We start from the raw sequence: 14,609 nt of genomic DNA, 5'->3' as shown, positions 1-14,609 counted from the left end.
TCATCCGTGTTATGTATAAACCAATCGTCCTTGTTTTGTATAAATCAATCATCCATGTTATGTATAAACCAATCGTCCTTGTTTTAATTGTGTAAACAAGTGTGGTCGTGTGGTGAATACATTCAAGCCTGTGTTGATTCATCTCGACTAACAAACCACCAAAGGGTCTGTTAAATTGGGTTTCAGAGTTTCTATAGTTCCCCAAACTTCCCCACATACACCGAGAAATTTGGTAATGGGATTGTCAGTCCTATGGTACCATAGTATACTATCGGTCAGCTTAGCCGATGTTAATGAACATACTCGTGTTACGGATAACGCCACACCAAGTTTTACACATTATTGAAAACATATTGTGTGTGTGTGTGTGTGTGTATATATATATATATAAACCATATGCTTGTTTTGAAAACTTGAAAATAGTTAGCACACATGAATCACCCCAAAACATTTGAAATGTAAAAGAGGGGAACTATGTACTCACTTGGATTGTGTATATGTCTTGTGAATGCTGTGACAACCCTCACTAAATCAGGTATCCGTACGACTAAATTAATATTTAATTACTGCTTAATTACTGTGCTTGCTTGAAATTTTGGATAAACTGCTACCTGAATACTGATACATGTACATACTTGCATCATACTTTATTTGCTGTCACTCCATTATTTACATACAGAACTTTAGTGACAACCTTGATGCACAAAAGCACAGTAGCACAATGAACGGATAACCTATTTAACATGCTGATATAGTCAGCACTAGGCAGACACTGCCTCTAAGGCCTGTATGTGCCTGAGATAGTTTACTACACTAGTAGAGAGTGTAGGGATAAGAGGGTTGTAGAACTGCGTCACTAGGTGATAATTATAGTGACCGGATGTGCCTAAAACGTACTTTAAGTACAAAATTCATCACTTTAAAATAAAAATTCAGCACTTTAAAATAAAAATTCAGCATTTAGCTAACTAATAAAGTGCCAAAACAAGAGAAAAATATTACTAGACACTTTCCAAGGTGTCGGTTATAAGTTGTCTCACTAAAAATAATATTAACGAAACTTTAAAGCTTTGTTAAGCACTTTAACGGATCCCTATCCAACCGAACAACCGGACTTTACCCGGAACATAAAAATATTGCCATCAACACTGTTTTCTTTTTCTGAGCCAGTTAGGGTCCCCGAATACCCTAACACCCGTCACAACTTACTACACGCTAGTAACCGGATTAATTTCCTACTTATCTAACTATAACCTAACTATATAGTTGGAAACCAACCAAAGACCCCCCCCCCCTAACCGAGTTCGTCCCCTAGGGGGACACCTTTGTCCTTTGCTTGATTATTTAAATCATGGATGTCTAATATCTAGTTAACATGAGAACCATTGGGTAATTAGCATGAGTTTTGTCTATAAGTAACCACCTTAAACTACCATATTCTTATCACCACAACTCAACCCCACTCTACTCTCTCCCTCTCTTTGAACTTTCGGCCGAACACACCCACCCACACCCATCCATTTTCGAGCTTTGATCTTGCCTTTCCAAGTATCTACAAGTGTTAAGGATTGCGTATAAGGAAGCTTGGTGCACTCGGATTGCGAAGAACCTCGCTACATTGCTTTTATCCACCCGATTTCCGACTAGTTTCTTCCCTAGCCTCGAGCTAGTAGTAAGTGACTCTAAATGCCTTCTTGATCTATTCTAAAGTGGTTAAAATGAACTTTGTCGGTTAAAATTCATGAACTTACAAGATGACATGTTAAAAGTTTACAAAAGTAATAAATATGTTGGATAAAAGCTATGAAGTTGTGTAAAACTCGTGAGACTTGTTTTATTTTGATTATTTAGTGTTGATCTATGATTGTAGTAGCTCGGATCGTCATCTAACCCGGCTAAGTCATGTCCATGAAACATGACCTAGAGTATGTTTAAGTATGTAAAGGGTTAAATGATGAACACCACTACTTACTAAGCATGAACTTGTGTAAAATCAATTTTTCTTATGAAATAGTGTTCTAAACTAGCAGATCTACGGATCTACAAGTGGTATTTTCAAAGAACCAAGCGTCAAAAGAAATCATGTTTTCTAAAACCGGGTTTTACATGAACAAAGGTGATTTTTGTAAGAACACAAGTGTATGGACACTTGTGTAACACAAAGTTTTGACAAAAGAACTATTTTTGTGAATGTTGACAAGAAGTTGTAAAGATGTAACTTCTTTAAAAAGGGACTTTCAAGAAACCGGATTGATTTATACAAAGATCCGCTAAAAGTAATGAAAGTTACTACATATTTTAGATAAACCACAAGTTCATGTATTTTTGCGATTTATACCTATTTTGACTAGTTTGATGGCTTGAATATTGTTTATTGTTGATTAATGTTGGGAACATTGTTGATTTGAATTTTTAAAAGAAAATGATACGCTTGAAAGCGTGGCCACCTCCAGTTACAGGGGAAACTCTGGCGAAATTTTTCTAAAAACCCAACACTTGGAAATATTTTCACCACAAGTGTTATAAATGTATTTTTAACTTGTTTCCAAAAATATAAATTTCACCACGATTTTTATTACAAAATTACCAAGTGTCGAAGGTGGGATTTTCACAAAATAAAACTTGGTAAATATATATTTGATATATATATATATATTTTCATGACAACACTTGTGAGATTTTTTTATGATTATTTTGTGAACTATACCAATATTATTTTTAGGGTAAAAATAATATTACCAAATGTTAATGATTCCAAAATAATACGAACGCCTTCACAATAAATATTAAGTTACAACGGTATTATTAATACCACCCGATCTTTAAACGTAACTTACGCATTTCCGGAAAATACTAATTGAATGCGTACTTTGTTAAAGGTGTTATTTTGGAAAATTATATGGAAAAAATATAATATTTTTGGGAAAAATATTTATATTTTGGAGAAAGGATTAAAATATATTTTAAGTGAGACTTAATAATATATTTCGAAGATTATACGAACGCACGTGTATTAAAACCCCCATCCTTGGGAAGGAAATATTTACCAAATAATTACAAGGTGTAATTACGAAATAGTTGTCGAACTATTTCCCAAAGACATTAAACCTTAAGCTAAGGCACGGCCGTCCGTCTAATAGAAGTTAGTACGTGTAGGTCGTCATTCAGCAGATTGATCATGTCACACCCCCAAAATCCACACGCGGAGTACCACCGCTTGGAGGCGTGACATGACCAGGATCAAGCCACCAATTATATCAAACATAGCATTTAATAATAACCATAGACATAATTGATGTTCAAAACCAAACATTGTATATGTAGCGGAAGCATTAAATGTAAAACCCAAAACATAAGTATCAATGTGTGAATGTAAAAGTGTTTAATAAGCATTCACATGTTCTTGTCCACAACGACCCGCTTCTCCTCTGGTGCAAGCTCCAAGTATACCTAAGGTCCTGCAAGGCATGCAGCAAATAATCAACAACTAGTTGAGCGAGTTCACAGAAAGTAAGTCCGTAACAGTAATGCGTAAGTTCATCTAGTGGTGAGGGATTCTCACGATTATCCTTAACAATGGGGGATTCCCATTATGGTACTTACTAGACTAGTGCAACCATGTGTTCTTCTTAAACCGAGAACAGGAATACGTACAGGGTCACGCAGGATTTACGTGACGTGCCCTTCCCCGAGGACAGTGGTACGTGTGGGGTTTACGCAGGATTTACGTAAGTGTCCTTCCGACCCGGAAGACAGTAGTGGGTATTAGGTTACGCAGGATTTACGTAACGTGTCCTCCCGACCCGGGAGACAAATGGTAATTACTGGGTTACGTAGGCTTTACGTAACGTGTCCTGACTATCCTGAGGACGATGGTCTATAGTCTAGTGATTGCGTAAGTACGAGTAATCATATCATATCAACATTCCAACCCAATTCCCAACCCGGGAATCCCATGCCTTGGCTGTGTGAACTCACCTTGGTTTGCTCGGCAGATACACAAAGAGAAAGGGTTCTTGAACTAACAGTGGTCAACCACGTCCTAACAGGGTTACCACACGAGTCAGGTTTTGACTAAGGTAATACACGTATGCATCACATAAGTTAACATGTTACTATCACGTATAAATCATGGCAACATTTGACAGTTAAGCAATACATACAACTTGTACGGTTTAAACAAGTAGGCCCAAAGCCAGCCGGCCCAACCTATTGTGTGATTCCCCTAAAGCCCGGCCCAAATAATCATAACAATTCAATAACGAGTCGGCCCAATCATATAACACATATGTGACTTGTGCGGTTGATGTAGCCTTGTACGTCCAGGTCGGCTTGTGCGGTCGGACGTTGTGTTCCAACTAAAATTGTGCGATTGACAGTTTGGGCCATTCGGCCCAACAGTGATTCAAGAGCCATTACTCGTGCGACCCGATACACACTTGGCCCAGTCCAGCATGCATGGCAGCTTGTGCGATCCACACCTGTTGTGCGACCGTGCATGCCAAACATCTTGTGCGTAATGGGTCCTTGTGCGATTAAGGACTCCTGTGCGATTGGTCCGTCTTGTGCGACCAGACGGCTTGTACACTTGGTTTTCAAATCCCGATTTCATTGTGGATTCGGTTACAATCTTTTAATCATTTTCCATATTTATCTTTCAATCAACATAATTTCCATCAAAACATTTGCATCTACTCGATCAAACTAAACAGTTTATTCTCAATTCATATGAACCCTAATTCATAACAATTCATACACATATAGATTTCGATCACCAATCTACCTCTGATTATGACAATACAATGATTTATTTAACTCTTAATATATCACAACCGATTTCATACTTTCCCATCCTAATCACGATGCAAACAATCCAATAACATATCATGCTAGCCGATCACATCTACTCGGTTATAAATTATTTTCATGAAATCTAATTCGCAAGACATCAATACATGGATCATATTGTTCATCAATTCAATCAATCAATCCCAATCATTCTAGTCTAAGCATGCAATTATATAATCGATCAACAAGTAAAACGACAACAAACACTTACCGATGGAAAGGAGAGTGGGATTGATCCGTGCACAATAATCTTCGATGAAGGGGAATCCTTGGCTGCCTTCGGTTTACGAAGAAGAGAGGGAGAATAGCTAGGGTTTCTTGTGTGAGAGTGTTTTGGTAACAATGATTGGGGGTTACAAACACCCTAATTGATAATCAATCCAAAAGAATGGGCCGAACCCTCAATGGGCTGCCCTAAGGGTCCGATTACAAGGAAGTGGCCCAACGGCCTTGTGCGCTCGAGCAATAGTTGTGCGGTTCGGATCATGATGTGCGTTTTGGACCATTACATACATTCATATATTACATACACAATATACATACTTACAACATAGCACATAACAAATATATCATTCACTAAGAAAATCATAACGTTTCACATAAGCACATAACGTTACAGGATAGGTCCAAAGTGCGAGTTGTCACAGATCAGGAGATTTACTTGATAGAGACGCACCACTGTGAGTTCATGTCCCCCTTTTCTCTTAACTGTTTTCACTTTTCTAAACTGCGGGGGTGAAATACATGTTACTATATTTACGAGTATGTTATACATGGTATGGTTAGCGTAAGGAGGGTTACTACTTAGATCATGTAAGTGGGTAGGCGCAATGTCACACCCGCTCGTAGCGGAAGCGCGAGGTGTGATCTGTATGGTTTTCATTGCATAAATATCGATGTACATGAACAAACTATATGAATAAAACATACTCCATTGCCATTACATAAGTTTTTCAAAAGATTACAACATAAGTTTAGTGTGTCGGTTACAAACCATTAACATAAAAGTAAAGTGTTATTGTTTCATACATTAACATGAAATAAACTACTAAGGTTTAAACCATCATATTTCCGCAAAGAGGCGGAATATAACAGTTAAACCCTCCAAAAGATGGCATGGAGTTCTGGTACTTGTTATCTTGACTGAGAATCCCAACATGGTCCTTTAATTCCCTGAAATACATGTTAAGTTTGGAAAACATCAACAAAAGTTGGCGAATTCATGCAGTTTAGTTGTAAAAGATGTATTTAAAATGTAAGTTGTAGTATGTAAAGCGTCAATGAAATCGTTGATCATTAATGTTTTGCAAGGACATTAATATGTGTGACGAAAAAGGAAGCAATCCAACCCTAGACGATTTTATGCCGATTCCTATCGACTGGGACACAAAAGCACTCTTCCGTATGGGTCCACGACCAAGAGTGGGGCTCGCCAAAACCCATTAGATCTAACCACTTGTACCTAGGTCCAAACTGGATTAATGGTGCTTAGATGTATAACCCTAATTCGCACATGATCTAAGGTGTTTCATTCCCTAACTTTAACATACGTTGAACATGTATTTTCCCCGATAGTTGTAAAGTTGTAAAACATTTAAATGAATAGGGGACATGAACTCACAGTATCGCGTCCTGTGAATAGATGAAAATAAGATCTCACGTGCGGTCGTCCTGAATAGCGTTGCGACCTACAAATGTTCTTATTTTTGTTAGACACTTCGGTCTTTGTAAATAACTTGAGTACAAGTCTTGTGTCTTATTTGTGTGTAAGACTTGTATGTCTATACTGTTCGTTGAACGGTGTATTTAGATGAATGAGTTGTTAATCTGTTGTATATATATATATATATTTCACCAAATATATGTATATATATGTCATCTTGTATCATTTGAGTTGTATAGTCGGATTTAGTCCTCTTAATCTCGTGTCTTATATGTATCAATTGTATGATTGTGTTTACAATAATGGTATCATTGGGCCGAGCCCATGTTTTCATGTTTTTGGGCCCCAAATAGTGTTGGGCCTAAATAGTGTTGGGCCTCAAATAGTGTTGGGCCTCAAATAGTGTTGGGCTTGAATAGTGTTGGGCCTCAAATAGTGTTGGGCTTAAATAGTGTTGGGCTTAAATAGTGTTGGGCTTGAATAGTGTTGGGCTTGAATAGTGTTGGGCTTAAATAGTGTTGGGCCTTGGCCCATATGTTTGGTATTGGGCTTGGCCCATGTGTTTTTGATATTGGGCTTAGCCCATGCCTTTATGTTAAGCCCATTAAGTATAATAAGCCCATTTGTTATAAAATAGCCCACTAGTATAATAAGCCTTTCATTTTTATAAAAACCTTTTTATAAAAATTTACTAAGTACATTTGTTAGTAAATAAAAACATACTAGTTTTTGTAAGTTTATAAACATCCGAAAATTTGTTATCGATAGCATATTTATATTTCGTGTCGAAAGATCGTCTAAACATCGTAGTAACTCTTCGGATTGGCAATTCACTTATGTAGTCGTCCGTCGTTCATTTTGACCATAAATGGTGTCCGATTATTTGAATCGTCCGTAACTCGTTTTAAGGCGTAAATATGTGAAGTCTTGTAAGACTTTAGTCGAAATGTTTATTGTGTTCATTTGTATCATTGTATTCAAGTTCCTAGTTATAATACATATAACTAATACAAACATATAACACATAGCCCTTAAGTTGTTAAGTTAACTAAATATATATTTTCTCAAAAATATATATTTATATCAAACTTTGATTTTATAAAAACTATTCTTAAAAATCTTTTAATCTAATAAAGATTTTGTCAAAACTAATAGTTTTTATAACTTATGATTTTTAAGAAATCTTAGCCATATTTTATTAGAAATATGGACTTTGCAATGTTTTAAAAAAAAAAACATCTTTTCTTATAAAATCACCACCAATCTTCTCATATTTTTCTTAAAAAAACATAAGAGATTTATAACATAACTTATCAAGATGAACTCATAATCATGTAGGGTTTTGGTATGATCTTTACATATGTTTACTAGTCCAAAAATCACATTTTACTTCTAGTTTTACAAGCTTTTTATAAAAACCCATCTTGTATGTTTTCTTTTTATAACTTGTAAAAGCATTACTTTTAGTTAACCACTTTATGTACTTTAACAAAAACAAAGATCATGATCATCCATCTAATCTTTCATGTTTAACAAAACCCTTAAACACTTTCATGAACACTTGTTAGATTATGTTTTTAAACATCATCTAACAAGTTATTTGTATGCTAACCATCAAAACTAGATCAAATATGCAAGTAATCATCAATAAATCACAACATAAACACACTTTTATATTATGATTATTATTTTGCTTCTTTATATTTTCATCTTATTTTGTATTGTTGTTTTAGTTATAAGTTGTTCTTTAACAATAAATACATAAACAAGTATGAAAATAATGGATTTAGAAGGCTCACTTCTAGCTCTTGGCTAGGGATGATCTAGGTGAAAATGAAAAGCAAAGAATATGAAGATTTGATGGTTGAAAGCCCTTAGATGGATGGAAATGCTTGCTTCTACTTGTGGTTGCCTTAGATCCTCCTAAGTTCCATGAAAATGCATCTTGATCATCATGAAAGTGGCTTGAAAATGAAGATGGGGGAAGGGTGTTCTTGACCGAAAATGGGGTATGTTTGGGAGCTTTTGGTGTTGTGAAAATGGAAGGGTGAAATGCATGAATGAAAAGCTTAGGAATGAAGTAACTAGTTACTAGTAATGATCATATTTCACCACTTGCATCCACTTGCAAGACTTTAGTAACCATCTAGGATATTTGTGGTAACAAGTAAAAAAAATGGGTCCCACAAAGGGGTGTTGCAACCGTGAATGGGGGGGGGGGGTTCCCTTTGCTTTTCCTTCTTGAATTACTTAGTAAAAATGTTAGAGTTCTTAGTTAGATGTTTTAGGTAGTTTATAAGTATAAGTGTTTAAGTGTTTAAAGGGTGTTAAATGATCATTACTAGACCAAAATGATCCAATTAACACTAGATGATCATTAAAAAAAAGATTTGACATTGTTCGGATAATTGTTTTGATTTGTTTCGGTTAGATGTTATTTGAACGCTAAGTTGCGAAACTTGTGTGAATTGATGTAGTTATTGACTCGGATGATACCCGAATGTATCCTCACATGAATTATATGTCAAATAATATTTTTACATGTCGTAAAAATATTAGAAAGCTGATTTCAGCAGAATTTCTGCGGAAAAGTGTTGAAATCATCGCTTTTAGTGCTTTTCGGGCAATTTTTAGTGTTATCGGACTTCGGAAAGGATTTAAATCAAACCCTTGTATTCCTAGTTAGGGTTTAATATATATAAGATGTTGGACTTTCGTCTAAGTCCTAAAGATGTCGTTTAGATGATTTATGCGGATTCTGCTTTTTCGTCAGAATACTAGTTTATTAGGTGCTTTTCTAGTAGTTTCGATGCATTGTTTAAACTGTTCCAAATGTACTTAATAAAAATGAGTCATATGCATCCTAAGTAAGTATTCCTTGAGTATTCTATGTGTATGTCACGAAACAAGCAGTTCGGATGTTCAAAATGAATAAAAATGTAGCTAAAAATATAGCTAAAATGAGTATTTTAAGTGTGAAAAGTTACCGTAAAGTGGCAGTTGTCACATTCTCCCCTCGTTATTGAGAATTTCGTCCCGAAATTCTAGCTTTGTTATTCTTTTCAGGAGTCTTCGGAAATAGGTGGGGATATTTTGCCTTCATTTGGTCTTCACGTTCCCAAGTATACTCGGGCCCGTGACGAGAGTTCCAACGAACCTTTACTAACTTGATACGACTTCTCCGTGTTTTATTGACCTTCCAGTCCGTGACCTCAACAGGTTCCTCCGTGAATTGGAGTTTGTCGTCAATGTGAATTTCATCCGTAGGAATGGTAACGGTTACTTGTATTGGACTCTTTTTAAGATTCGACACATGAAACGTGTGGTGTACACTGCTAAGTTCATCTGGTAACTTCAACTTGTAAGCAACAGTGCCAATCTTCTCTAAGATTTCAAATGGTCCAATGTAACGCGGGTTAAGCTTTCCACGTTTACCGAACCTCGCTACGCCTTTCCAAGGTGAGACTTTCAACAAAACTTTCTCTCCAACCTCGAAAGATGTTTGTTTTCGTTTTCCATCTGCGTAAAGCTTTTGTCGATCGCGAGCCGCCTTGATACGGTCTCGTATCTGAAAAATTTTATCAGTAGTATCTTGGACTAGTTCCGGACCGATTAATTGACTATCGCCTGATTCCGCCCAACATAGCGGAGAGCGACACTTTCGACCATATAGAGCTTCAAACGGTGCAGCTCGTATACTTGTATGGTAGCTGTTATTGTAGGAAAACTCAACTAGAGGTAGATGATTATCCCAATTGCCGCCTAAATCCATAACACATGCACGAAGCATATCTTCGAGTGTTTGGATAGTCCGTTCGCTCTGGCCGTCAGTTTGTGGATGAAAGGCTGTACTTAGATTCAATTGAGATCCAAAGGCCTGTTGAAATGATTTCCATATTCTTGAAACAAAACGACCGTCTCGGTCCGAAATGATTGAAATAGGCACTCCATGACGAGCCACTATTTCTTTGAGATAGATTCCCGCTAGTTTCTCAGTACTATCCTTCTCCCGAATCGGTAAGAAGTGGGCGGACTTTGTCAATCTATCGACGATTACCCATATCATGTCATGGCCTTTCGAGGTCCTGGGTAACTTCGTAATGAAGTCCATCGATATTTGTTCCCATTTCCAAGCGGGAATCTCGGGTTGTTGTAATAAACCCGACGGTTTTTGATACTCTGCCTTGACCTTCGCGCAGGTCAAGCATTTTCCAACGTAGATAGCAATATCCTGTTTGAGGTTAGGCCACCAATAGTACTCCTTTAAGTCATGGTACATCTTATCTGATCCAGGATGGATCGAGTACTTTGACCTATGTGCTTCCTCAAAAATGAGATCTCGGAGACCTCCAAAGAATGGAACCCAAATTCTACCTGCAAAGTACAAAGTTCCGTCTTCCTTCGGCACTAACTGTTTTTCCATGCCTCGAAGTGATTCTTCTAGAATATGCTCTTCCTTGAGCGCTTCTTGTTGTGCATTTTGAATTCGTGCGGTAAGATCTGTGTGGATCGTCATCTCTAGTGCTCGCACTCTTAGTGTTTTAACTCGTTCCTTGCGGCTCAAGGCGTCTGCTACAACGTTTGCCTTGCCCGGATGGTACTTGATCTCACAGTCATAGTCGTTCAATAATTCAACCCAGCGTCGCTGACGCATATTTAATTCTTTTTGGTTGAATATGTGTTGTAGACTCCTATGATCTGTGAAAATAGTGCACTGTGTACCATATAAGTAATGCCGCCAAATTTTCAAAGCAAATACCACCGCGCCTAACTCTAGGTCGTGAGTGGTATAGTTCTTCTCGTGAACTTTCAATTGGCGGGACGCGTACGCGATAACCTTTTCACGTTGCATGAGTACACAACCCAAACCTTGGTGTGAAGCATCACAGTATACTACAAAGTCATCGGTACCGTCAGGTAATGATAAGATTGGTGCGCTGCACAACTTGTCTTTAAGAAGTTGAAATGATGCTTCTTGTTTCTCTCCCCAATCGAATTTCCTGTCTTTCTGTGTAAGAGAAGTTAGCGGTTGAGCAATCTTTGAAAAATTCTCGATAAACCTCCGATAATATCCCGCTAAGCCCAAAAATTGTCGCACTTCCGTAGGAGTCTTGGGCGCTTCCCAATTTTTAATCGAATCAATTTTCGACGGGTCTACTTGAATACCTTTCTCGTTCACTATATGCCCGAGAAATTGTACTTCACGAATCCAAAAATCACATTTGGAAAACTTCGCGTATAGTTTCTCCTTCTTGAGTAGTTCTAAGATGGTTCTCAAATGTTGTTCATGCTCGTCTGCCGATTGTGAGTATATCAAGATGTCGTCAATGAACACTATGACGAATTTGTCGAGATACGGCTTACACACGCGGTTCATTAAATCCATGAAGACCGCCGGTGCGTTCGTTAAACCAAAAGGCATAACGAGAAACTCGTAATGACCGTAACGAGTTCGAAAGGCCGTTTTCGGTACGCTTTCTTCTTGAATCCGTAACTGATGATACCCAGATCGTAAGTCTATTTTTGAATAAAAACTCGACCCTTGAAGTTGATCAAATAAGTCGTCAATCCTCGGTAGTGGATACCGATTCTTGATGGTGAGTTTATTCAACTCTCTGTAGTCGATACACATTCTGAATGTTCCGTCCTTCTTTTTCACAAAAAGAACTGGAGCTCCCCAAGGCGAGAAACTCGGTCTGATGAATCCCTTATCCAACAACTCTTGAAGTTGTGTGGACAATTCCTGCATTTCAGAAGGTGCTAATCGATACGGAGAGTTAGCTACGGGTGCGGCTCCTGGTACCAAGTCGATGTGAAATTCGACTTGTCGATTAGGTGGTAGTCCTGGCAAGTCTTCACGAAAGACTTCAGGAAACTCTTTTACTACCGGAATATCCGTCAACTTCGGTCCATCGGCCTTCTTGTCTACAACATGCGCTAGAAAGGCAATATAACCTTTCCGTAAGTATTTCTGTGCTTTCATGCAATTGATGATCCGTAATGGGGTGTCACGCTTCTCTCCATGTATAACAAGTGTCTCTTCGTTCGGTAGTGGTAGTCGAATTATCTTCTCGTGGCAAACGACTTCGGCTCGATTGTTGGATAGCCAATCCATGCCAACCACTACGTCGAAACTACCCAATTCAATGGGTAAGAGATCGATATTGAATTTTTGTTCACCAAGTTCTAAGGTACACTCCTTAACAACTTCTCCCGTCTCTATCAGTCTACCGTTAGCCAATTCTATAGAATATGGAACATCTAGCTTACTAGGTTCCAAGCCTAGAATATTTTTAAATTCTATAGAGATAAAACTAAAATCGGCTCCGGTATCAAATAATATGGATGCGAAATGATCATTGAGGAGAAACGTACCAGTGACCACATTAGGGTCTTGGCGCGCATCCTTGGCTCCAATCACAAAAGATCGACCACGAGATTGGTTTTCTTTAGGACAATCTTTCTTGTAGTGATCTTTGCTTCCGCATCCAAAGCATCCTTGACCACGACCATTCCCGTTCCCATTCTTGTTATCAAATCCACTTCCCGATCCAGTATTATTTCCCGTTCCCCAACATGATTCAGCACGGTGGCCATTCTTGCCACACTTGTCACACTTGACAACCCGACAATCACCCACGTGATGATATTTGCATCGCTCACACTTAGGTAAAGTACCAGCGTACTTCTTAGGACCAGTGTCGTTTGTGGCTACAAACGCCCTTGCATCCTTTTGCGGGTTATTTTGTCGCCTGTTGTTGTTGTTGTTGTTGGGGTTATTGTTATTGTTGTTGTGGTTGTTGTTACTGTTGTTGTTGTTATTATTATTATTACCGCGGGTTCCCTTCTTGAAATTCGAGTAATTCCTCTTCCCACGGTTGGAAGACTCGGCATGTGTTTCCTTTTTATCATCACCTTTCTCACCGAATACTTTCATCCTGACCCCGTCTTCAGTAAGACTCACGGCTATAGTCACAGCCTGAGTAATAGTCGTGGGTTCAGCTGCAGTAACCAAACTTCGAATCTTGTCAGAAAGTCCCCAGATGTAGCGTTCGATACGCTTGTATTCTGGTGTCACAAGGTAAGGAATCACGCGGGACAGATCGTGAAACCTTTGCGTATATCCCGTGATATCAGCTCCGACCATGGTAAGGGTCCAAAACTCGTTCTCCAACTTCTGGAGTTCAGCACGAGAACAATACTTATCCCTCATACGTTCCTTCAGTTCCTCCCAAGTTAACGTATAAGCAGCGTTATCACCCAAAGTTTGCACTTGTAAGTTCCACCATGTGAGGGCCTCGTTAAGAAACAAGCCAGTAACGAAAGTGACTTGCTGATTAGCGGAACATCTGCTCATTCTGATTGTGGAATCCGTTTTCTCAGTCCATCTCACGTAAGCCACAGCACCGCCTGTGCCATCGTAGTTGAGTGGCTTGCAGTCCAGAAACTGCTTGAATGTGCACCCTGTAATTGGACAACAGATTCTGAATGAGCAAATAGTGAATCGTACGAATAGATTTAGAAAGAAATTTGATGAGTTGTAATAAAACAACTAAACGTTACCCGTATTATTTGTTCCACCTGAAGGACCGCTTTGGCCCTGGCCTCCCGATCCGCCGGTGCCACCACTTTGTTCGACACGGGATGCCTCATACAGTGCGATAGCTTGGGCGATCCTCTGTTCTATTAGTGCATTTAATTCAGCCTCGTTTGTAGGCATCGGTGGAGGTGGGGGTGGATTAACTGTCCGTGTCCGTAAGACTCTCCTTGGTGGCATGATTCTTCCAAAGGAGAAATAGAATAAAGATTAGACGTTGATTTGAATTTTTTTTTTTTTAAATAATTTTACTAAGCATAAAAAAAAATACATCTTTAACATTAATAGCAATATCACCAAGAAACATATAATGCGAGTAAATAAGTTAACATAAACAATAAGATATGTCCAACCAGACCACTCAGATGCATTTAATAGATAACACCAAGTTTTTCATATATATAGTCAACCAGTTACATTATCGTTTGAAAGGAAACAAAAAAATAGACTCGGGCTACATAACCCGGTCATACTAGTCTAGTACAACAAAAGAGATAACAA

General features: G+C 38.2%; 1 protein-coding gene and 1 long non-coding RNA gene across 2 annotated transcripts; both read right to left on the bottom strand.

Moving 5' to 3' along the window:
• Positions 1 to 5,760: 5,760 nt before the first annotated feature.
• LOC110934595 lies at positions 5,761 to 8,489 on the bottom strand. The gene is made up of 3 exons (XR_002588465.2): positions 8,311 to 8,489; positions 6,470 to 6,536; positions 5,761 to 6,021 (listed from the first exon to the last, which is right to left on the bottom strand). It is a non-coding gene; the product is annotated as an uncharacterized LOC110934595 (long non-coding RNA).
• Positions 8,490 to 8,612: 123 nt separating this feature from the next.
• LOC110933295 lies at positions 8,613 to 14,288 on the bottom strand. The gene is made up of 6 exons (XM_022176524.1): positions 14,075 to 14,288; positions 13,346 to 13,975; positions 12,887 to 13,222; positions 12,315 to 12,793; positions 9,708 to 10,079; positions 8,613 to 8,657 (listed from the first exon to the last, which is right to left on the bottom strand). Exons 1-6 carry the CDS (start codon positions 14,286 to 14,288, stop codon positions 8,613 to 8,615), a joined length of 2,076 nt encoding a protein of 691 aa, XP_022032216.1.
• Between the last annotated feature and the right edge of the window lie 321 nt (positions 14,289 to 14,609).

This window comes from Helianthus annuus, chromosome 4, assembly GCF_002127325.2.
Source record: "Helianthus annuus cultivar XRQ/B chromosome 4, HanXRQr2.0-SUNRISE, whole genome shotgun sequence".
NCBI lineage: Eukaryota > Viridiplantae > Streptophyta > Magnoliopsida > Asterales > Asteraceae > Helianthus > Helianthus annuus.
This window is presented reverse-complemented; position numbering and strand designations above follow the sequence as displayed.

What these genes read in the sequence shown, in the direction of transcription:
- LOC110933295 (XM_022176524.1), bottom strand. Translation starts at nt 14,288, where the DNA reads ATGCCACCAAGGAGAGTCTTACGGACACGGACAGTTAATCCACCCCCA. An exon ending in TTTCAAGAAGGGAACCCGCG is followed by an intron (nt 13,223 to 13,345) that starts GTAATAATAATA and finishes GGGCGTTTGTAG; the next exon opens with CCACAAACGACACTGGTCCT. An exon ending in TTGAGGTCACGGACTGGAAG is followed by an intron (nt 8,658 to 9,707) that starts GTCAATAAAACA and finishes CAAATATCCTAG; the next exon opens with ATGGTTACTAAAGTCTTGCA.